The sequence below is a fragment of the Bacillus rossius genome (assembly GCF_032445375.1).
Source record: "Bacillus rossius redtenbacheri isolate Brsri chromosome 9 unlocalized genomic scaffold, Brsri_v3 Brsri_v3_scf9_2, whole genome shotgun sequence".
Lineage (NCBI taxonomy): Eukaryota > Metazoa > Arthropoda > Insecta > Phasmatodea > Bacillidae > Bacillus > Bacillus rossius.
This window is the reverse complement of record NW_026962013.1, coordinates 5,657,585-5,683,723: the sequence shown is the minus strand read 5'-3', so window position 1 is coordinate 5,683,723 and position 26,139 is coordinate 5,657,585. Positions and strand designations below refer to the sequence as shown.

At 41.9% G+C, this 26,139-nt stretch overlaps 1 protein-coding gene across 1 annotated transcript in view; it reads left to right on the top strand.

Annotated features, from left to right (window-relative positions):
• The first annotated feature begins 10,702 nt into the window (after positions 1 to 10,702).
• The window catches only part of LOC134543058 (calpain-1 catalytic subunit-like), a 177,480-nt gene continuing 162,043 nt past the window's right edge, over positions 10,703 to 26,139 (top strand). The window contains exon 1 of the mRNA XM_063387780.1: positions 10,703 to 11,093. Coding sequence (XP_063243850.1) covers positions 10,910 to 11,093 — 184 coding nt within the window. The 5' untranslated portion in view covers positions 10,703 to 10,909. The remainder of the gene's footprint in view (positions 11,094 to 26,139) is intronic.

The window sequence follows — 26,139 nt, the reverse complement described above, 5'->3', positions numbered from 1 at the left end:
GTGAGGCGGGACTTGCGAGCCAGCGACGACGACAGCAACATGGGCCGGCGAGAGCTGGCGGCCGCGACCCGCGTGGACGACCAGCTGGGCCCAGTCAGCGCATATCAAGTAAGGAGTCGACGCACTTACACCTTGTTGCCAGAATAGGCGAAGGGCGGGCCCGTGTCTTATTAGTTTTTGAAGTGGACGTACTTTTTTTTTGGATGCTTTTTACGAGAAATGAAACATTACCCACTCAGGCCGTGGTTGCTCGAGACAGACAGCAAACGAGTTTATGCATAATACCGTGAAAGTGCGCGCACAGGAACTATAGAGACTCAAGGACCTTTCGTTTCATATTTTGTTTTGCCAATCAAGTGGATTAAGTGTAAATGTAAATATAGAGTTATAGTTTAATGTTCTTAGGCGTTAGTTTGAATCATGCTACTCAGTAGCAGCCATGAGAGAATTAAAGAATTTGAATAATGCTCTTACATTGTTTGGTTTTAAAGCATCTCACACTTGCGGAATGAAAAGGGGGACAATATTTTGTACTGTCGCGTGCGAAATTTGACCCTCCTTGGGGCAAGAGTGTGAGGACAGATTTTTGACCGCGGTGTTGCTGGAGTAAAGCAACAGGGCGGTTACAACTTGTACAAATAATAACATATTACTTTTTTGCCGTAGAGTTAAATATGGTTCTTTCACTTTGAATTGGTTTCATGGCAGAGACGTTAGTGTCCTCTGAAAAATATAATTTTTTAAAGACAATATCTGACATATATTGAAGATAGATAGAATGTCTTAGTATTATTTCTACGCAAAAGTATAAATATTATTTATAATTAATTTTAAATTGATGATGTGAACGTTTTTGTGATGTAAAATTACTGTTGATTTTATGTTTAAATATAAATTTTGTATCAACATTAAATATACTTAATTAGATATACAAAAAAACGTATTTTAGAAGTACGATTTGTTGTTATTAACAACATAAATTTTATTACTTTGTGTACTACCTATATGAAATGCTAATAGGTATCTAAATTAAGCCATTATATCACGCTCTAAAAATTTATAACTGGTAATACCTATCTAAGATGACGTCAAATTAGAAGAAACTACTATTTCCACATTAACATTGTTTCCTGTTTACAAAACATTTGGCAGAAATATAACCTGTAACGCAAAAGGTTTTCGTATTTTAAATATACAATTTTAGTTCCCGTCAAAAAACTGTAGGTGAGAATTAAAATATCTCAGTCTTCCAAAAGAATATCTGCAAAGGCTGTATTCGCATCAATTCAGTAACATTACAAAACAAAAGTGCCAAATACGTAGCAATTTCGCCAACTATAGCCGTGTAGTAGAGTTTGGATGTCTGGCAAGTGCTGCTATCTGTGCAGCAGTACTAGAACTACGACCATCAGTACTTGAAAACACCGCGTAGATAGCAAGCGCAGCGCGCAAACGGTAAAGTATCCGATATTGTAACTGCAGACCAAAAGCGGTAAGAGTTGTAAATATTTTTAAAAGTTTAAAAATGTCCTTGTGTTGGTACGAAAATTTTATTTATTTTTTAATCTAAGGAAAATAAGTTTTATATTGTAATATAAATTTTTATTGATGTTCTGCTCATCCTTACATGGGCCGAACTACTATAACGCAACCGCAGGCATAGTGAATATTTTCTAAGTAAACCATTCTACCTTCAACAGATAATACCGATCAAAAGCCTGGAATTACAGTAGCCCGTTGCTTCCGTCTGACCATCAAAATATTGGCCAGCTCTAGCTTTTGACGGACAGATAGATTATATCTATGGATTCGTCTGCGGCAGTCAGTTGTTACTAGAACATAGACTTGTGGTGTTTGTATCAGGTCATTCAAATGTTCCGTACAGTCAGGGCCGGCGCGTCCATATAGGCGAACTAGGCAACCGCCTAGGGCGCCAAGTAGCTGGGGGCGGCGCAGCACGACACATAACAACTGATATAATATGTTTAACGATTATTGAAACTAGATGAAAATGGATTTTTGTAACAGTTTGGAATGTTTATATTGATATAAGTAATTAGTTAAAGTCCACGGTGACCTGTTTATGATTTGCAATAAGTAAAAAAGTAAAAAAAAAAAAAACACCAGCCTGCTTACATTTAATTGTTGACAAAATCTTAGGCTTACGTGATGTAATTTGAGGCAAGGAAAAATTTTTTTGGGGTGTCCGGCGGGTGGGGGGGGGGGGAGGAGGGGGCATTAAGGTTTTTCGCCTAGGGCGCCAATTTACCTTGCACCGGCCCTGCGTACAGTAGTATCGCTCATGTCAAAACAATTCAACAAAGACTCTGAATTTTGAATATGAATATGCTAGTGCAATAAATACAAAATCAAGATATGAATAGTAAGTAAACAACGTCGAAATAAGTCTCTTGAGACAAAAAAATACTGGTTGTCGGTGGGGAAATATCTTGACGGACGGATGAAGTCGTGTTGTAGATCAGCGGTTTCCAAACGGTGGGTCGCGGAAGGGTTACAGGTGGGTCGCGACTCGATCCTAAAACTATCAGAAACCATCGAATGAACCATCAGAAAAGATGAGAAAATATCGAAACAAATCGAATCGTGTGCAAAAACATATCTATTGTTAAATAAATAACCGTTTTGCTACAAAAGTGCTTTTATATTGTGAACCATTTTCAAATCAGAACACAAATCGTTTAACAATAATCAGTCGGTTTAAAAAAAAAAAAACATATATATGCATATATATGCAATATTTTATGGTAAATAATATATACAAAAGGAAGGGATACGATCCAAACAAGGTATTTTACTCCACCCTGGACCGATAGACCGTGGAGGTATTCCTATAAGGAAAAGGTGGGTCGCCATCTGGGAATCACTGTTGTAGACGGGAAGCCTTTTCACAGACGAGAGAGCCAAACGTCCGATCGTGCATCTTCGGTTTTTTTTTTTTTTTGTTCATTGTAACTCACGATAACCAATGGTCAATTAGGTTAGGTTAGCTACATCATAAATACTTTAAAACATTGTGGACGGTTGATTTGGTTAGGAGGATAGCTACATACATTAAAGGGTACTGTGAAATCAAAAATTAAAAAAAAAGCGAGCATGAACTTCGGGGAACTTCGGGTGTGGCTCTCTCGTCTGGGAAACGAAGGTTTCCCGTTGCAGACAGCTCGACTGGATGCTTGGCGGGGGCGGGCGGAGGCGACGGGCTGTTGTGGTCCCGCCGTGAGGGCTGTGCCTGGGGGGGGGGGGGGGGGGCTGAGCTCTGCTTCGGCTCGGAGGACGCAGCGGCAGCGCGAAGAGAAGTAACGTGCCTTGACACACTGAGCGGCCATCTCTCTCCCCTCCCACCCCCTCCTCGCCATCATCCTCCTGCAGCACGAGGGCTGCTGCCACCCAGTCTGCAATAAAACAGGAAAAGGCTCTGTTTGGTACCAAGATACGTTGCACAGTCATAGAGACCGGAAAAATTCACGGATTCATTTCGTGATATGCTGAAATTCAAACATGTGTACAATTCTGCTGGTTCTGCTATTGGCTCGCGGTTTAACTGGAGCTCTCTGGGTCAATGAGAGACCATCGACCAAAGAAGCGTCTAATCACAAGCTACCCAGTGGAGACGACTCACAATTTAGTAACCAATGAACACGCGTGTTTACCCGAGAAGTGCAGAGGATAATGGAGGCTATCCTAGAAGTCATTGAATCCGCGAATTTTTTCCGGTCTCGAATCATAACAAATGAAACTCGTGTTAACGTGGCCGCATCGTGCCAGGCGCAGAACGGCTGTCCGGCAGTTAACTCGCCAGAAACGCGCGGCATACCTTGTACCGAATGATTTATGATGAAACTTCTGCAGGGACGATCTGCTACATAGCGATGCTATGTATTTAAACTAGCTGAACTACCTGTCGCCGCCCAGAGTTTACGCATCTGCGAGGGGCTTCTTTTGGTCCACGGGTACAACCATTTCCATTTTTAACTTCATTTTTAAAAATATATATGGATGTCATTGGGAAAAGGAAATTTTTTAATTTTTTTTTTTTTACCCAGCATGCTATTAAAAATACCTACCTGTCGATTTATTTTTTCCATTCGTAACTTCGTTTAAGAAATTCTTTCTTAGATTTTATGACCTAGCATAACAACGCGAAGAATTAATAATTTTGCAGGAAAGAATACAAAAAAAAAATTCGAGATAAATGTAAAAATATTATCGAAATTTAGCTCCGGATTGAATTTTAAAAAATATAAATTTTTCAAATTATCTAAAGATGTAGGATGATAGATTGTTTGCACTCATGTGTGGAATAGTACAATTCGTGATAATGAATGAAAACTATATATATATATAATATGTTATTCACAGTAAATCCTCTTCGTGACTTTAATGGCCCGTCTACAATAGCAATGTCCTAAACTGTGTCCGAAGGACACTCGTCGCTGATTGGTCCACGTGACCCTCTGACGTCATGCGTCAAGTGGGCGAAGGTCCGAACCTACCTGGTCCGAAGATATTCGTCAATTTGAACTTTTTGTCCCAACCTGTGTACTTCGGACACAGAAAAAGAACAGAACACACACGATATTTGAATTTCCGGTTCCCGTTTTGAAAACTTGGTGTTTGTTTTTGTTATTGAAGGAAATGGAAGGTGTTGTAAGTCACTTATAACTTACATAACTTTCATAAGTTCAATATCAAACTACAAAGCATCAAAAAAATAAACAAAAACATTTGGTTAGGCACATTTACTGCGCTCTGGTGCTAACTTTAGAAAACAATACATTCGGACATCGGACATCGCAATTGTGAACAGGGCAAATTTCGGTGAGACAATTTGACGTCACTCACATTCGGATAAGGACACGGACCACGCACAGGTTCGGACTATCGTAGACGGGCTCTAAGCCAGGCTCTTAGAGTCTTAAGGCTCGCTAAATTGCACTTTTTCTTTATTACTAAATCCTGATTTCTATAAACTAATATTTCTAAAATGTGACAGTATGATCTAAAATGCTGCATTGCTCAGACTTGAAAAACAGAAATGAATTTATTAGGAAGATGACGATATAGCCTATCTTTGGAGACAAAATTTGCAACAAAGTATACAATGCGATGCTTATAAAAGCGAATATCCGTGCTTCTACCACCAGCTTCTTCTTAGCTGGCGCGCAGTCTTCTCGTCGCGCACAAGAGAACAGAGAGACTTGAATTGGTGCCCGTAACATTACGTGATAAGCGTGTAGCAAAAATAGCAACCCCAAAATGCAAGCGCCCTGCAGAGCAGGCAAGCCAGAACACGGACCCGCAAGGGAAGGTGTTGACGGAAGAACCCAGCGGCCAGCCGACGCAGATGTTCTTGAGCTTCTCGTCGGAGCATCTCGCGATGCCGCCGTCTCACCTGGTGGCCGTCCCAGCCCGCGGCTAGCACGCTTGCGGCGGATTTGTAAGCAACTAAAAAAAAAATTGGTTGTCTGCAAAGTCGGTTTACGGACGATACTTTAACGTGACAACGTCATAACAAAACGTTAATGAAATGATTGCATAATTTTATGAATAAAATTGAATAATTGTTATTGGATTATCACTTTTTTGTATGGATACAAATAAGGAGTGAAATGAAATCTACAATTTAATTGATAAATTTACTTTTATTTGCACTCATTAATTCAAATATGTTTATTACTTTAACGAAGAGATTATTTTAGCTATAACTTTTATACATGTTTGCCATTTAACTTCTTCCAATCTGTGTTATTCTGTTAAGGTTAGGACGATGATAGGAAAAGTAGGAAACGAATGGGAGTGTTTCAAGTTTAATGTGCCTCGAAAAAGTCAAATCGATGGTTGTTCCAATCGAGTGGAAGAGAGATAGATGCGAGCAAGCGTACAATGAGAGTAACGGGACACAGCGTATCGGGACACTTTTTCGTGCGTGCAGCCGGCGTTCATCGTTTTATTAGACGTTGACACGTCAAACACAAAACAAAAAAAAAAACCCACAAGAACGCAAGAAAAGCAAGACGCTACATGTTTATAAACCACACTTTAGAGTAGTATCGGTTTACCGCAATAACGCAACGCAAGCATTGCTAAAAAATTCCAACTTTGTCGCATTTTATCTTGCGTTTTCGACGGGCGCGTTCTGAAAACGTTTAGAGAAGCAGATGTTTATGTGCGTTGTTTTTTTTTACTATGTACATCATATTTACACTTGTTTAATTTTCATGCAGTGAAAGAAAAAAAAAAACTTTTAATTCATATCTTTGTCTCTTCCTTTAGTCTTCATGAGAAATGAGAATTAATGAGGAGAAAAACAGATAGAGATTCATTCTACTGTTGAGCAGTTTTGCGTTATCAGGAAGGTGACGTCTTGCTGCTTGCGTGCTTCAAAACGGGAACCACAAATAACTTCGAAACACACAACTTAGAACAGTCATAACTTAGAAACCTCGAAAGAATCCACGTAACTTAGAACTGTCGTAAGTTAGAACGATCATAACTTAGAAACACATAACTTATAAACACACAACGCAGAATCACACAACTTAGAAACGTCGTAACTTAGAAAGTCATAACTTAGAACTATCACAATTTGGAAACACACAACTTAGAAGATTCCAACTTGTGTGTTTCTAAGTTATGTGCAGAGACCGGAAAAATTCGCGGATTCATTTGGTGAAAGGCTGAAACTCAAACCTGTGTATAATTCTGCTGGTTCTGCTATTGGCTCGCGGTTTAACTGGAGCTCTCTGGGCCAATTGAGAGACCATCGACAAAAAAGAAGCGTCGAATCACAAGCTACCCAGTGGAGACGACTCACAATTTAGTAACCAATGAACACGCGTGTTTACTTGAGAAGTACAGAGGATAATGGAGGCTATCCTAGAGGTCATTGAATCCGCGAATTTTTCCGGTCCCTAGTTATGTGTTTCTAAGTTGTGACAGCACCCCTCTTCGAGGCGAATGTGATTCGCTTGCGCTGCGGCGTGGCTCGTGCAGGCAGTGAGTGTGCGAGTGTCGGGGCCCATCTGCGCCGCTATCTGCTCATGAATAGCCAGCAGCGCGTCGCCTCACGTCGCGGTCTGTGCTCCGGGCAGGAGTCTTCTGGCTGCGTCCGGAGACGCGCGAAGTCCGCGGTTTTTTTTTCCAAGTGAAACTTCCTCGGGCGCGACGGTAGCAAAAATTTCAACGCCGGTGATTTCAACGCAACGTTTTCGTAACACATTGGTAGGAACCGAAAAAATTCGCGGATTCAATGACCTCTAGGATAGCCTCCATTATCCTCTGCACTTCTCAAGCAAACACGTGTGTTCATTGGATACTAAATTGTGAGTCGTCTCCGCTGGGTAGCTTGTGATTCGACGCTTCTTTGGTCGATGGTCTCTCATTGGCCCAGAGAGCTCCAGTTAAACCGCGAGCCAATAGCAGAACCAGCAGAATTATACACATTTTTGAATTTCAGCATATCACTAAATGAATCCGCGAATTTTTCCGGTCTCTACTCATTGTTTTCAAACGTTTCTGACTCCGAAGAGGTATAAAGAGAGCACTTACCGATTCGAGGTTTGAATCGCAAAAAGAAGTTTCACTTTTGTAAATGGAACAGAAATATTCATGTAAAATTACAAAAATTAGTAATTTTTTCCACATTTACATTGAAACACCTGTATCACTTCAAAATAGTGTTACCATACCCGGGCGTTTATGCTTTCTGTTGTCCCGGTACCTCCAATAGTTAAGGTTTTTCTGTAGATAGCTGGATAGCTTTCCAATATCAACTGCGCACATTAATAATAGTAATAAAACCAAAGTCAAATTAAAGAATCTTATCATCTTTCCCTTGGTTTTGAAAATTATGCTTTGAATGAAACATGAATTAAAATGTAAAACTACGCAGCAATTTTCGTAGGTAATGCGCAGAACTAACCGTGTTTAATGTATGCAGAAATAACCATAGCTATGTGTTTGTTGTGCAAAGTTACATTGTCTTAGTTGTAGTATTACAGGGTGGTTACGAAATGAATCTCCTGTAAAGGTAAAAAAAAAAAAAATAATTGGTTGTCTGTAAAGTCGGTTTACGGACGATAGTTTAACGTGACAACGTCATAACAAAACATTGATGAAATGATTGCATACTTCATGAATAAAATTGAATCATTTTTATTTCAATAATAAAACAATAAATACTCGAAATTATACTAGTAATCAGATTTTTAAAATGCAAGGATAATTAACCTTTATTGCCGAAATTGTTGTTGTCATAAGCAATGGAAAACCACATTAACTTTTCACTTCACTTTATAAACAGTCGAGTGGAAGAGAGATAGATGCGGCGCAAGCGTACAATGAGCGTAACGGGACACAGCGTAACGGAACAATGTGCGTAACGGGACACAGCGTAACGGAGAAATGTGCGTGACGGGACACTTTTTCGTGCGTGCAGCCGGCGTTCATCGATTTATTAGACGTTGTCACGTCAAAAAAAAATTTATATTGCGTGTTTTTGAAACCGTGGCGCGCCGTATGAGGAGGTGTGGTGGTACTGGGAGGGGGAGGTGTGGCGGCAGTGGGAGGGGTAGGGGGAGGTGTGGTGGTAGTGGGGGGTCGAGGGGGAGGTGTGGTGGTAGTGGGAGGGGGAGGTGTGGTGGTAGTGGTAGGGTGAGGGGGTGTGTGGCGGTAGTGGGAGTGGTAGGGGGAGGTGTGGTGGTAGTGGGAGGGGGAGGTGTGATGGTAGTGGGAGGGGGAGGGGGAGGTGTGGCGGTAGTGGTAGGGGTAGGGGGAGGTGTGGTGGTAGTTGGAGGGGGAGGTCTGGTGGTAGTGGGAGGGGTAGGGGGAGGTTTGGTGGTAGTGGGAGGGGGAGGTCTGGTGGTAGTGGGAGGGGTAGGGGGAGGTGTGGTGGTAGTGGAAGGGGGAGGTGTGGTGGTGGAGGGGGAGGTGTGGTGGTAGTGGGCAGGGGTAGGGGGAGGGTGGGAGAGGGACCGCCGACGCCGGAGTGCAGCGAGGAAGACGGACGACCGCCGCCGCGGCGACAGGCGTGAACACGCGACACCGACGCGCCGGGAGCGACCATTAGTCTCGTCCCCCGGGTGCGACCCCATGCCTCCTGCCCGCTCGGACAGGACAGCCCGCGGCGCCGACGAGGACTCTAGGAGGACCCCCGCCTGCCCGGAAACCTCTCAACACAACCCCGCTCAATACAACTGTATTACATTACATCTTCAGCATTTGACAACTCAGCTGTCTAATATCCGAGAAAAAGATTTGCGTCTCGGAAGGTATTATTAAAATAAAACCTACCAATCCTTTCTTCAAACCTGAATATGCGTAGGGACCGGGAAAATTCGCGGATTCAATGACCTCTAGGATAGCCTCCGTTATCCTCTGCACTTCTCAAGTAAACACGCGTGTTCATTGGTTACTAAATTTTGAGTCGTCTCCACTGGGTATCTTGTGATTCGACGCTTCTTTGGTCGATAGTCTCTCATTGGCCCAGAGAGCTCCGGTTAAACCGCGAGCCAATAGCAGGACCAGCAGAATTATACACATGTTTGAATTTCAGCCTATCACGAAATGAATCCGCGGATTTTTCCGGTCTCTAGATATGCGTCACCTACGCACATCCTACTGTTACCTCACAATTTAAAATTACAAGAGTTAATAATTTAAATGTACAGTAGAGCATTTAAAAATAAGCTTTGGGCTGACGGGTGGTTCTGCTTCCGGATGTCGTTTTTAAAACTGTAATTTTTAGAAGAGTGAAAAATGGCTGAAACGCTTGTTTTCAAAATAATTGTAGTTATACTTCTTAAGGTGCGTAAAGAAAAAAAATTATAAAAGTGAAATTTTACGATGCGCCAGAACTAGCCAAAACGAGGCCCTGGGCGCATGCGCAAACTGCATATCACGTCCAATAACTGATTGTTCACCTCTGTCTATGTAAAACCAATCAGTGACTCCTGATTAAATAATCGATCGCACGACTTTTAATAGCTATTGTTAAAGCTTAGAAAAAAAAGTTTATATATATATATATATATATATATATATATATATGACTGGCAACATAGTTTTTGTGGAAGTCACGGTATACAACTAGAAGAGTAGATTCATAATAAACAAAATATGTGGTTGATAATTTACAGAGAATTAATGGGAACTAGACTATTATAAACAAAGGGATTGGAATGATAGCTACGAGAGAACTGAATTACTCAAACGTAAAGTCATTCCATAAGGCCTAGTAACGGTAATGGAATGAAAAATGCATTCGAAATTATGGTAAATCAAAGAATATTCGAAGCAATTTCTTTTACGAGATAGCTATTGACACAAAAATATATAGAGGAAGCAATTGTGGACACACCAGTAAAAATATGTACTGCGTCAAAACAATCACTAGGAAATGTATGGACGTAATCGGTCCAGATATTTTAACGAGTCTGTTTGAATGTGACCGCCATTGGTTCCAGTTTACGACGTCAGTTACTCTAAAAAAAAAAAACGCGCGTGTCTCGTGTGTGACGACTTCCGTCCCGTGGAAAGTGTAACAGTCGGTCACCGAGCGCACATAGTTCGCCGGGGATTCTGTGTGGAGTGGGAGAGGGGGGGGTATGGAGGGAGGGGAGAGGCGCCCGTGCTGCCGCCTAGCGGGCCCGGGCGCGCACTATCTCAGTCCGTCACCCCCCCGCGCGCGCTCAGTGGTCGGCAGGACGCCACGCGGCGAGGTTCGTGTCCTACCCTTGCGTCGAAGTCTCCGGGCCGTATCGGCGCGCACGTGCTCTCTGGGCTGTCCCGACCGCAGCGGGTCGCCGGGAACGCTGTCGGAAGGCTTCCAGGGGATCGGAAGTGCACTCCGCGGTCCGCGTGACGTCACGCCGCCATGTGACCCTGAGCGATGCGGCACGCGGGGTCGACGCAGCAGCGAGCTCTGGTTCCGTCCGCGCGCGCGCTCGAGGTCCCCCTCAACCTCCCCGGCATGCCGCAGACGTCCATCCTGAAGAACGGGCCCAACTACAAGGCGCCGGCGAACGGACACGCCAAGGCCAACGGCCACGTCAAGACGAACGGTGTCGCCCAGAGTGAGTGCCAGTTAGCGTCCGTTAGCCCCTGGTCCGTCCCGCCCCGCCCCGATGCTGGGTGGTCCGCGCTACCCACTGCCTAGCCGGCGAGGACTCTGCTCTCTCAGAGTGGTGCTCTTGCGGGAAAACAAATCACACGGAGTCAATGAAATATATGTTTGCTCATACCTAGACAAGTGTTACCGCTACTAAAAGATTCAACAAAACCGTCATTTTAATTTAGAGTCATATACATTTTTTTACACATAAACTGACTAAAAAACCACGTATTTGTAATAAATCATCCATCCGCATGTTATTGGTATTGTGTATACCTAAATTTATGAGATACATATTTAATTATGCTGCTAGTCAATATAAATGCCCCTGGATGTTGCAAAATAACGTGATGTTTTCTTTTTTAGCTTTTAACTGCTTTTATTTTAAACAGGAAAAAATATATCTGAATGACTCACAAGATAAATAAAAAAGTTAACTTTTTCAGTAGCGAATACCCTTAAGCCCCTTACATTTTAGTTTTTAGTGGTAGCATGGTAATGGTAGCATATGTGTAAATAATTATGATATCGCTGTACATGAGTCATCTTGACTCGGTCAAGGACTCTGCCGACAGCGCAATTTAACTAACAGTGATTGATTGCTGTTAAAGTACACTGACATTTCGGAGGTTATGAAAGGACATTCAACGATATATTCTAATAAGATGTTATTTTACATCAGATATAATGAATTATTGCGGTTGTTAAAGGGTTGTCCTTTTTACCTTGGTCTTTATGAAACTGTCAAGGGCGGGACTATTTTCGCACACGTAATAAAAATAAACAGAATGTATTCAAACGACCCGGTGTTGAGAAAGAACAGGAACATCCTCTCCTGAGTGGATGATCGTCACCGTTAGTTATGATTACGTCTTATGCTTGAATCCTAGAAACTGAGACAGAAGTAATTTATTTGTCGGTCACTGGGTTTCAAATGCTCACACAAATTAAACAGTGGAGTTGGCTCCTAAATATGATATAGCAAATGTACAAACATTATATCGCGAGTTGAACGCTACTAAAGTATGTAATAAAAAATCTTAATGAAAAAGACTTTTGCGGAGAAATTATATGAAATTTAAGTGAAATGTCCTCTTAATTTTTTCCATTTCGGTTAGTATTAAGCAAGAAAAATATTGAATGGAATAACTAAGTACGTTAAATTTACGTATGCATTATATTTATTATTTACGTACTACACTGTAGATTGGTCTTGGTAAAATACTTAACATATTAACGTATTCCATGGTATAGGAAATTTATCGTTAAAATATTGTTGCTACTTTTCCTATGTATTTGATTTCTTTTTTCATAAAAAATATGTAGGTGGGAATTCCACAAATTCATAGGAAATTTCCTATTCAGTTTCATAGGTCATAACATATTACATGTGTAGGAACGTTACCAAAAATATTACAGTGCACGAATCAATTATTATGCAACTTGTCCATTAGTATGTATGGACAGTGTATAACGTACAGTAAGGCATTAGGCGTTTCACTTTCCGTTCACCAGATTAAAATGAAATGGGTAGGGAGAGGCTTGGAGTATGCCGCAAATTAGCTTCGAATTCATTTTAATATTTTAAGGTAGATATAGTATTGGTTAACAGTTTGAATTAAATTATTTGAAGTCTTTCCCTTTGTAGATTTTTTTTTTTTTTTTTTACTTCTCTGTGCTTTTAATAGATTTTTTATCACTACGTTCTAAAATACAGATAAAACGATAATTTGGGTTATGACTCTTTAAGACGTCATCAATGAGTTAAATTTGCTTTATAAAGGGACATATTTTATTTGTTCAAAATTTAGGACTCCACATTTAATTGGAGAATCATGCGCCACCCCCCCCCCCCTCCTCCTCCAGAATTAGAAGCCGTGTCCGCCACTGAGGGGAAGTCGTAAACAGCGCCGGACAAAAGGGTCAGGCGAAGACAAAGTGACGGCGAACGAATGTGATTCCATCCACGTGGCGCGCCCGAGCGGGGTGACAATGGCGCAGCGAAAGTGGGGGGGGGGGGGGGGGTGTTTAATGTGGGTGGCGCTAGGATCTTTTCTGGAGTCTGGAGTCCGGAGTCCGGAGTCTGGAGGTGATACTGCGTGACGGACTCCGCTGCTTTATTGAAGGAAATTGCCACGGAATAAAAGAATAACACACCAAAACTGACCAGAAACAGAAGGCATTATTATCATAGATACTCAGTCACTGTAATATAAATGTAGGAATTCAACGATTCAGACAGAGAGTTTTCGTTTTAGTATATTCCTAGTCAAATTAGATTCATTCGAAGCAGCTTCCACTATTTGAAATCTTAGAGTGTAAAAGAAACAGTAATTAACGTTGTAGGCCTTAATTAAATTGTAATTTTGCTAAGTAACAGTCATACACTTGGACGTAGCGACCTGAAATACCGCAACTGTTTTCATAAATGAAATGAAGACACACAACTCTGATGTTCACGAGTTAAGTTCGTCTTGCTATTCTTTAAGTAAAATACCTTTCCAAATATTAATTACATCGTTTCATTTATTATTTAGCAAACAGGACCACTGATAGTAGCCTATGTGTTCTGGAAATTCGCATTTGCTTTTATTCAGCTACATTTTCTGATGAGAAGGTATTTGCAACGAATCTATTAAATTAGAATTAATGGCGGGTCTACTATTTCTGTGATCAAAATATCTCTCACGGAAAATCCAACGCAACTGTAGTTTGATGCGGGTATTCTCGCAGGCCTCAGGTTGAAGAATGATCTTATCGCTAATGTTTTCTGGTTCTGCCAAGTGGAAGAATTAGAGTGCTATTTTTTTTTTCTTCTCTTTCCATCTCATCGCTGTGTTCGCCAGGGACCGCCAGGTGATTGCCGGGTACCGAGGAAGCTGAGAACACAATGAGCGATGTATGGTAATACGCTGAGGCAATTATGGTGGGTACACTCTGTTGAAAACGTAGTGGCTGCGGTGCACGTATCTCGTACCGCGGGGAGACGATAAGGATCATAAGGCTAGGTTCACAATTGAAAAAAATAACAGTAACAGTAACAGTAGGTCGTGTGCATAGGATATGAACGCCATGTTTCCTAACCTAGCGATTCACAATAGCAGAAAGTTGGTCGTGTGCATGGGAGCGAGGTCGTGCGCATATGAGTGAAATGAATATATTTTATTTCGGTCGCGTACGCATGGCACAACAGCCAATGAGAGAAGAGCAGGGTGCTTTTTTGGCGGGACTGGAAAAATGTTTATATATTTATTAACCATATTGTGGTAAGAAAATGTCGAGATAATAATAGTATTATCATTATTTTGAAAGTTAATATGTTTATTTACTAGCACTGTTAACAGATGTCGCATAGTTCGCGAAATTTCATTCGCTGAAATTAACAGTAAGAATTCAATTGTGAACCGATTTCGCAGTTCGCACAGGTCGTGTGCATGGCTTGCTATGCACTCGCTTGATTTTTTTAATTGTGAACGTGGTGTAACTGCTCTCTCTCTCTCTCTCCTATCTATCGGGAGAGCAGGAAATGAGCGTGCGGGCCCACTGGTGTGTCAGCACGAGTGCATGGCCGCTCCTCCGTGCGTCCGAGGAACATGTCAGCACTCGTCCTCAGCATAAGACGAGCTGAGGAGACGTCTGTGTTGTAGCCATCGGACTATCAACACACTGGCCGTTGCACAAATGTATTTTGACGTTATAACGTGTTACAAATCGACGAACGCCGGCTGCACGCACGAAAAAATTGTCACGTTCCGCCTGAGCCGAGCGTGCAAGAACAAGGCCAACCACCGTGCGAGAAAATCTTCTATAATATCAAACAGGCTTCTTAACTTATTGTTCGTGATTACATTTAAACAAATTATTTAAATTAAATTTGAAAAAAAAAACTGTAAATAATATTTGAAAATTAAAAAAGTTTGCAAAATTTCATCAATGTTTTCTTATGACGTTATCACGTAAAATTATCGTCCGTAAACAGACTTTGCACACAACCCCCTTTTTTTTATGAGAAAACTACTGCTACATTTGACAACTGCTTTTAGGTAGATTTCCATGAACACTACCTACTATAGCCGTTACCATGGTGCGACTTCAGGAAATTTTTTTAATAGTTTTTCGTTTCATGATCCATAGACCCCAAAACCATCGTCAACTCAATAAAAAGTTTATATATTATATACTATATATCTATATATATCAAATTTGACACGATAACTACCGCAATTGTTCACAAATCACTTCCAAAGTGATACCTAAAATCTAGCAGTGGAAAATATCGGTCGAAGTAGTAGAAATAGGGAAGGTTTTTTGAAAAACAGAAAAATCGCTGTAACTCCCATAATATGGAGAATATTGCATCCATTCGAACGTATTATAACTCGTAGGAGTAATACCAAAATCTTTTGTCTGAGTAATTTTTTTGATATGAGCAACCATAACTGTAAGAGGTAGAAAAAACTAGGGTTGGAGGACAAAAAACATCATAAATCCTTTCGTAGGCACAACATCGAATTCGTACGGATTGTATGTTAATATTATAATTTTTATCTAAAACTTTTGTTGTCTGAAACTATTTTTGATTAGACGAACCATTGCTGCAATGGGTTGAAAAAATCAGGGGTAGAATTTAAAAAAAAAAATTCAGAACTTCGTAGTAGGTTCACTATCAAATCATTTCAAATTATTTGTAAATCTCATAATTTTCATATAAAACTTTTGTCTCCAATTTTTGATTAGACGAGCCTTTGTTGCAGGAGATTGAAAAAATAAAGGATATAATTAAAAAAAAAATATTTATTACCATTTACACTATGAAATCTGTTCTTTTTTATTTTTGTTTACTTTGTTTTGAAACTAATGTCAACGGATATTTACAATACATTTTTGGCTATTTGAACTAAAATTACACATCGACAATATTTGTATATATACGGTTAATTTATTTTGTGTGTATCGTGGTTATTCGCGAAAAAATTAAGGGGTCCGCCTTTGTCAGCGAGGCGGGATGATAAGCGCGACGCTCGCTGGTGCTTCTAGCGCGGTGTCTCCTCTGGACTGGCGCGCAGTCTTCTCGCAGTCACAGGATAACTGTGAAGTTTGAGTGGTGACCGTAACATTATATGACCGAGAAATTAAGATAAAGTTGTCATGCAAGTCCCTTAAAGTGCTTTGAAGGATCTGTACCGGTTGTTTTACGCCTAAAAATATCTCTGAAAAGAAGCGTTTTAGCCATTTTAGCTCTTCTAAAAAAAAAAAACAGTTTCAAAAATTAATCCAAAACCAAAAGTACTTTTCTGCCCTCAGCGAACTCTTAAATGCTTTTCGTAAGCAGACCCTGCTCGGATATCTCGAGTAGTTTTGAAATCGCGTTGTTTTTTTTTTCCTGAAGCTCTGCGCACCGTGTGTGTACCTGGGTGGGCAGACTGGTCGAAAAATGTAAAGTGGCTTAGCAAGCGAGTGGCAGGGATGTGCCCCCGCCAGGGGAGACTACACGAAGGTTTCGTGGTTACTGAACCCTCCCCCCCCTTTTTTTTTTTTTTTAATCCATGAGGGGGCGCCATTTTCAAGTCTGGCCAGGGGAGCCAGTCGCCTTAGCTACGCCACTGAACATGCAGCACGAATCCGGCGTCCGGCTCGAACGAACACCAGGGGTCAGGGCGGGAGCCGCCCGAGGACGAACACTCGCGAGCGGTGACTATGGGAACTTGGACGCGACCGCGGCGCAGAAGCACGCGTGTGTCCGGGACCGCAGACAGACAGGTCCCGCGACGAGGAGGCGTATCCGCAAGTCACGCCGACCGCTCCTCGACCGCGTGTCGGGTCGACGGCGAGAATCGCGATCACGTCGTCGCGACCGGCCGCCCGACGACGTCGACGTCGACGACGGAGACGACGCCGGTGACCCCGTAACTGTGGGAGAACCTTTTTGCAGCGACCCGTCAGTTTCTATGTTCACCGCGTGGAGAGTAATTGGTAAGGACCGGAAAAATTCGCGGATTCAGTGACCTCTAGGACCACCTCCATTATCCTCTGCACTTCTCAAGTAAACACGCGTGTTCATTGGCTACTAAATTGTGAGTCGTCTCCACTGGGTAGCTTGTGATTCAACGCTTCTTTGGTCGATGGTCTCTCGTTGGCCCAGAGAGCTCCGGTTAAACTGCGAGCCAATAGCAGAACCAGCAGAATTGTACACGTGTTTGAATTTCAGCCTATCACGAAATGAATCCGCGAATTTTTCCGGTCTCTAGTAATTGGCATGGTATCAAGATGCTTTCAGACTTTTGCTGCATGTGTTCGACCGGTTAGCATTTTTCCCCACCCGGGACGACAGTCAATGCGGCGACGCTTTTGCTGACGGGAGCGAGCGTCGTGCGTCGGCCTCGTCGTAAATTCCGCCGTCTCTTCATACAAGGGAATACTGCGCCGTTGACTTGATTCCGGAAGAAACCATTTATCACTAACCTAAGTCCAATTCTCAAACAAACAGTAATATTTATGTAATGTTTTGCATAATACTGCATTTTAATAAATTGCTCTTTTTTAACTTTTATCTTTATATAACTAATGTAAAGTTTCTAAGGTTTTATTTTATATATTTACCTATTTCTCAGTTATTATACAGTTACAAATGTTTACAAACGTCAAAATACCGCATGTAATTTGAAGTGACTAGATGCACTCACATACAAGATTGCTTTCGTTTGTGCTAAATTTTCTGGTTAATTAAGTGAATATTGTTAACAAAGTGTAAAAAAATTGGTAAATAAATTATTATTATATTATTATTAATTGCACTTAGCTATATTTGATTTCTACACAGCTAACCACAACAAGCAATGAATAGAGACCGGAAAAATTCGCGGATTCATTTCGTGATAGGATGAAATTCAAAACACGTGTACAATTCTGCTGGTTCTGCTATTGGCTCGCGGTTTAACTGGAGCTCTCTGGGCCAATGAGAGACTATCGACCAAAGAAGCGTCGAATCACAAGCTACCCAGTGGAGACGACTCACAATTTAGTAACCAATGAACACGCGTGTTTACTTGAGAAGTGCAGAGGATAATGGAGGCTATATCCTAGAGGTCATTGAATCCGCGAATTTTTTCCGGTCCTTAGCAATGAAGTCACTGAACAGAAGTACACGCTGATGGTGACTCGGGGAACGTGTCGTGAGGATTCGCGCGAGAGGGGGGGGGGGAGTGATGTCGTCGGGAACCCGGGTGGCAGCGAGGCCGTGGAAACTAGTCCTACCCGCGGACCTACCGTCTGGAGCGCGGGAAGACCTGGCTGGTAACGGTCCCCCCCTCCCCTCCACGGCTGTGACGGGACACTTCCTGGAATTCCACCTCGCCTTTTCGAAACAGACGGAAAAGTACCATACCGGAAAAGTGCCATACTTTAAAAAGGACGTGCTGCTATCTGGCGTCATTTGAGTTAACCGAAGACACTGTTGGAGTTGACAGCGCTGTCTACAGGGAATTCTCCACACTATTCTGAGAACAGAGGCGTTGCAGTCATTCCATGGAGTGTGTAAAAAAATATGGCACAATTCCGTCTTGTCCTTTTTCAAGTATGGAACTTTTCCAGTATGGTACTTTTCCGCGCCCCCCTTCCTGGCCATCACGGGGTGCGGCCGAGGCCCTCCCCCTCGCCCTACCACTACCCCAACACATACATATATACCAGCAGTCCAGCTCTCAGTTCCTTCCCCGCACGCAACCAGTCTTGTGTTCGCTGTCGCCGTTGGACGCATCGTTACATCGTACGCTGTATTTTTTTGACGTGATAACGTCTTATAAATAGAGACCGGAAAAATTCGCGGATTCATTTCGTGATAGTCTAGAATCCAAAAAACGTTTGCCCTTTTGCTGCATCAGTGATTGGGCCACAGTTTATCTGAATGATACTCGGCCAATGGAAAACCTTTAACAAAAGAAGTATCGAATCACTAGCGTCCCAGTTAACAGGTGTCACGAAGTCAGTAGCCAATGAGCAAATGTAACTTTCCCGCGTGCATAGAGGATCATGCAGTATATCCTGCAGGTCATTGAAATCGCAAATGTTTCCGGTCTCTACTTATAAATCGATGAACGCCGGCTGCACGCACGAAAAAGCATGACTCATTGTCATGTCCCGCCTGAGCCGAGCGTGCAAGAACCAGCCAACCACCGTGCGAGAAAATCTCCTATAATATCAAACAGGTTAAGACGGGCTTTTTAAAAGCAGCAATCAAAAAAAAAAATGATTTATTTGTCCACTTTCGTCATTTAAAATTAACAATTTATTTACATTGATTTGATTTTAGTTTATTTCTGTAACTAATTGTCCGTGATTATATTTAAACAAATTATTTAAATTAAATTTGCAAAAACTGTAAATAATATTTTAAAATCAAAAAGTATGCAATTTTTCATAAATGATTTCTTATGACGTTATCACGTTAAATTATCGACCGTAAATCGACTTACGGACAACCCCCCCCCCTTTTTTTTTTTTGGCAATGTTCATGTCGAATTACAGATATCCACATGAAAACAACCGCATCACTACAAAATACTGGGTTCGAAGTATTACCCGGGGCATTCCTGCTTTGTGTTGTCCCAGTACCTCCAATGGATAAAACTAAATTGTGAACCGTTCCCTGAATAGCTTTAAAGTATTAACTGCGCACCTTAATGAGAATTATAAAAATAAATAAAATCTCATTGTTGAATATTCGATCAACATGTTTTGAATGAAACATCAATTAAAATATAAAAAAATTATGCGGCGATTTTTGTAAGAAATCTCAGTATTATCTCGAAAAACGTATTTTATTTAAGCAAAAATAACCATAGTCAAGTGTTGTACAAAATATTTTTTGCAACTGGTTTCCAAAGGAATCTTTTGTAAGAGTACCAAAAATTTTTTTTTCCTTGAATATGGAAGAAACATGGGGTGTTGCAGTTGCAGTTGAAATTTTAGTAAGCAGAAGTAAAAAAAAATAGCAAATCAACTAAAGAGTGTAAAACAAAATTGTCTGCCACAACACTCAGCTGATGTTCTGATGGACTGATTGATGAATTGATTGTTCGCACTGACAGTACGCACTGATTGTTGACTGATGGCTTGCACGTAAAATAATTCGCGATTAGAAATATTTTATATTTCTGTCATTGCGGGCGATGCGTTACTGAAATGCGAAATCCGAAAGATGGTTAAATTAGTGCAGTGGTAATTCTATTGTTAGTATTGTGTTTCTAAGGTACTGTTTACTAAAATCATCCTTGATGTATCTGAAATGTGTTCACGGAAAGTTATTTTTAGAATTGAATGTTAAATTTGAATCAAACAAATTACTCTCTCAAACAGTAAGATACAAACTAAATTAGCAAATCAGTATAAACTATAAAAGCAACAACAGAAAATTAGCACATAACATATAAGATATTAAAAATTTATTTTAAAAAATTTGCTTAAAAATCTATCTAATGTTACAATTATAAGTAGAGGCATGCAGATTTCGCGAAAAGATTTTGAGATTAGATGAAAGTTAAAACACTATAACATCTCCTGTGTTTCGTGATTGGACGAGTATCTCCCAGGTACACATCGATTGTTATAACACCAATCACAGTGATTCAGTGCGGAAGCAAATGCGTCCTGAGTGGCTCGGTCAAATAAGGCAACGACTTCTCTCGCAAACGGCTGCCAATCACAAGGAAGAAACCTCCTAGTGCGGGTACACCTTGTTGCAGTCTAATAAGGGTTCACATCTTTTCGCGAAAAATGCCTGCCCCTAATTATAAGGTTTGTCAACATTTTATGACAACATTTAAATTAAAAATAACCAACACATGATCAACTTTAAAAATAAATTTTCTTATAATAGTTCATACATAGTTCGAAAATTAAAAAAAAAAAAAAAAAAATACCGGGGTAATGGCGAATATCCACAAAAAGTAAATGACGCAGAGGAACAAAGTGTACAGTGATGTTTTTTAAAAATAAAATTCGGGCCTTTGTCAAGCTGTGTTGGTCACAGAAGCACGGGGATATGCTTGAAGGGACTCCGGGCCGCCATTTTATTTTCCTAACCTAACTAAAACTAAGTATATTTGCTTATGAGTAGAGACCGGAAAAATTCGCGGATTCATTTCACGATATCCTAGAATCCAAACAACTGTACATTTATATTGCTTCTGTGATTGGCTTACAGTTTATCTAAAGGACTTTTAGCCAATGGGAAACCTTCAACCAAAAAAGTATCGAATCGCAAGCGTACCAGTTGACAAGTGTCACGAGTCAATAGCCAATAAGCAAGTGGCATTTGCCTGAGTATGTAGAGGGTTGTGGAGTCTATCCTAGAGGTCATCGAAAGCGCGAAATTTTCCAGTCTCTACTTATGAAGTGTCTAGGCTAGGGAAGACTCTGGGTGCGTCCCAGGGCGAATCCTGTACGTCTAATCTTCCTGGGTTTCGGAGATTGGCCAGCCATGGCAGCAAGTAATTGATGGAACGACTAACTCCTCTATATTAGATCTGGAACTATAACTAGTGAAGTTGGGCCCAGGTAAGAACCTGCACTGGCACAGGGAAAAACCCTGGGCTCACTCATGCAAGGGCAGGTCCGGTGCAGGACAAGAAGGACGGTCCAGGTAGAAGAGTTGGTCGCGGGACAGGAAAGTCTCGACCATGCTGGGGTCGCGAGCTTGGGCCTTGCGGTCCGCTGCTCCGGGCCCTACCTGCGCGCATCCACCACCAGAGTCCCCCATTGTGGACGACGGGCCTCTGGCTACAGGGGCGCCATTGTCCGCGACCCTCCACCTGCTTGGGGCTCCGCGCAGGCATCGCAGCACCAATGCGCGGACGGAATTCTTCGTGTGCACACCGGCACTGCGGCCCGTTACACAGTAACACGGACACGGAGACGGATCAGCTAGGGCCCGGAAAAATTCGCGGGTTCAATGACCTCTTTGAATATATATACTGTATAGAAGTCGCCAGCCCAGGTTAAAATTTCTAATACGGTTTTGAGGTAGTTGGTTAATTCACCACCGCAATCGCCACCATCTCTAGGGCATCGACTTGTGGTCCCTAGCGGACAAGTGTCGAACTCTTCAAACACACCTTCCCCCTCCCGTTGAACGACCTTAAGCTGCAGTGAATGATAAGTGGGGGGGGGGGGGGTGCGGGGAATGACAGCGGGCGACAGTGCTGCGCTCTAACGTGTAAATAACAACTAAGACGATACAGGGCGTTACGGCAGCGCACTGCAGCGGTGAAGTTCCCAAGCTGCTCATCATACGCTTCTGAAAAACGTAGAGTAAATCCTATCCACTCGCGACTTCTATACAGTGTATATATTCAAAGATGACCTGCAGGATGAACTCCATAGTTCTACGTACACTCGGTCAAATGTCACCCACTCATTGGCTTGCTGTCCTGTGAAACGTCCCAACGTAGCAGCCTGTGATTCGAAAAAATCTTTGCTCGGGCGTTTCTCATTGGCCCAGAGTCATCCAGGTTATTTGTGAGCCAATAGCAGAGGCAGCACTGAGGTGTAACTATTTGTATTTCAGCCTATCGCGAAATGAATTCGCGAATTTTGCCGGTCTCTACGGGATCACTTACATGGAAACGGATCTCGTACACAGATACAGATCATGGACACGGAGACGGATCCCAAGGAACAGAGCAGCAGTATGGTTTGGTTCCTTTTTGGCCTGATGCTATTCTTAATGGGATCACGATTTTCGGTGGCGGCTTCGTGATGGCTTTGCCAATCGTAAGGATTCGGCTATGTTCGGGCGGGTTCGCCTCTCGAGGATTGTGATCGTTGGTTCGACGACCATCTTCGGTGACATTTCGTCTTCAGCATCCGCATTCCTGGCCGATGGTTCGTTAGTCGAGTAGTGTATTCTGCGAGGCGCACTACAGGCGTGGATAGTCATGTTTTTTTTTTTTTGACGTGACAACGTCTAATAAATCGATGAACGCCGGCTGCACGCACGAAAAAGTGTCCCGTAACGCACATGGTCCCGTTACGCTGTGTCCCGTTACGCTTATTGTACGCTTGCGCCGCATGTATCTCTCTTCCACTCGACTGTTTATAAAGTGAAGTGAAAAGTTAATGTGGTTTTCATTGCTTATTACAACGACAATTTTGGCAATAAAAGTTAATTATTATTGCATTTCAAAAATATGATTACTAGTATAATTTCAAGTATTTATTCTTTTATTATTAAAATGATTCAATTTTATTCATCAAGTACGCAATCATTTCATCAATGTTTTGTTATGACGTTGTTTTTTCTCGGTATTAGTTTCTACTACTGTAAAAATCGCTTTATGTTAATCTTTATGGTGTACAATATTTAAATAAGTTAAAAAATATATTTAATATTACGTAGGTGAGCGGGTTCTAACCCACGACCTTTTGCATACCAGCTCAACGCCTTTGACAGCACGGCTAATTTTTTTTTGACTTGATGTAAGTTTTTGGACATACGCCATTGCTAAGCACTTTTTCTGTAGAAGAAAACTAAAAAAATAAAATAAAATATTCCCAAATTTATTTATTTTATTTTATTATTATTTATTTATTTTTATTTTTTAGTTTTCTTCTACAGAAACACTGCTTAGCAATGGCGTATGTCCAAAAACTTACATCAAGTCATGCACTCCCATTGCACAAATCTTTCAAAGATATATTTTTTTATTTTGTTACGAGCGGCACACTGAGTCGTAGTTGTGACCTGCGTGGTCTCGCTCTCCGCTGACGCCCTTGGGACCGCGAGGTAGTGCGGGCTCTCGCCGCTCGCGGCGCCACGTGCTGCGGTCTGCGGAGGAAGAGGCGTGGTCGGAGGGTGTCGGCTGCTGGCCCCCCGTGGGTGGAGGGGGGGAGGGGGTCAAGGTCACGGCCCCGGGCGTGCGGCGGCCACCGAGTCGCCGAGCGCGTCGGAGGTTCTGCCTCCAGTCCGAGGTCTCCGAGAGGCACGACGGGGTTGGAGCACCCTAGGGGAGTCCTCAAATCAAATTTCAAATTCATAACTAGGGACCGGAAAAAATTCGCGGATTCAATGACCTCTAGGATAGCCTCCACTATCCTCTGCACTTCTCAAGTAAACACGCGTGTTCATTGGTCACTAAATTGTGAGGCGTCTCCACTGGGTAGCTTGTGATTCGACGCTTCTTTGGTCGATAGTCTCTCATTGGCCCACAGAGCTCCAGTTAAACCGCGAGACAATAGCAGAACCCAGCAGATTATACACATGTTTAAATTTCAGCCCATCACGAAATCAATACGTGAAATTTTCCGGTCTCTATTCATAAGTCTTTATTTATGCATTTTTACAAGGGTTGTACAATAGAAGTTGGTACTCCAGCACTCAGTGCTCTTTTACCAAAGGACATGACATATTTAGTAAACATTATAACTAGAGACCGGAAAAATTCGCGGGTATCAATGGCCTGCAGGTTGAACTCCGTAGTTCTACGTACACTCGGTCAAATGCCACCCACTCATTGGCTGCTGTCTTGTGAGACGTCCCAACGTAGCAGCCTGTGATTCGATAAAAACTTTGGCTGGGTGTTTCTCATTGGCCCAGAGTCATCCAGGTGGGTTGTGAGCCAATAGCAGAGGCAGCACTGAGGTATAACTATTTGTATTTTAGCCTACCGCGAAATGAATTCGCGAATTTTTCCGGTCTCTTAATTATAACTGTTCTCACATATACATACATTTACATTATTTACATGTTTTACAGGATAATCTCAAAAAAAATTAAAAAAAAAACCCTGCCTTAATCGGGAAGTCCTCCGAGACAGCAGAAACGTCCGCCAAGTTATCAGTTACGCCTCTTGAGCTGGCGCGCTGTCTTCTCGATGTGGTGAGATTTTTTTTAGCGGCAACCATGACATCACATGGCGGAGAGATAAAGACAAAAGGTGTAGTGCAAGTCCCTCGAGTGCTTTCAAGAATGTTTATGAAACTCATTCTGGAAAAAAAACATCCGTTTGAAAATATTGACGTGACAACGTCTAATAAATAGATGAACGCCGGCTGCACGCACGAAAAAGTGTCCTGTTACGCACATTGTCCCGTTACGCTCATTGTCCCGTTACGCTCATTGTCCCGTTACGCTCATTGTACGCTTGCGCCGCGTCTATCTCTCTTCCACTCGGTTGGAACAACCATCGATTTGACTTTTTCGAGGCACATTAAACTTGAAACATTCCCATTCGTTTCCTACTTTTCCTATCATCGTCCTATCCTTAACAGAATAACACAGATTGGAAGAAGTTAAATAGCAAACATGTATAAAAGTTATAGTTAAAATAATCTCTTCGTTAAAGTAATAAACATATTTATATTAATGAATGCAAATAAAAGTAAATTTATCAATTAAATTGTAGATTTCATTTTACGCCTTATTTGTTTTCATACAAAACAGTGATAATTCAATAAAAATGATTAAATTTTATTCATAAAAGTATGCAATCATTTCATCAATGTTTTGTTATGACATTGTCACGTTAAACTATCGTCCGTAAACCGACTTTACAGACAACCAATATTTTTTTTTAATCTGCAGGTAGGTACAGACAGTGTCTATTACCAAAGACTTTTTTTTCAAAAGTGTTAAAATAAGTTCGTCTGGACTGTAAGGGTGAAGGGGCACTTGTCGCTCTAGCCAATGTCATCCTTGGTGCTTCCTCGCTAGTGTGGTGTGTGCTCTGCGCTATGTGCTCTGTGCTCTGCGTTCTTGTGCTCTCTGTTATGTACCCTGTACCCTGTGGTCTGAGCCCTGTGTCCAGTTCTCTGCGCTATGTGTTCTGTTCTCTGCACAATGTGTTTTGTTCTCGGCACTTTGTGCTCTGTATTGCGTGCTCTGTGTTTTGGGCTCTCTGCTCTGTTCTCTGAGTTCTGTGCTCCACGCTCAGTGCTTTGAGCTCTGTTCCTTGCATCATGCGCTCTGAGCTGTTTCACTCTGTGCTCTACGTACTTTGCGTACTTTGCTACGT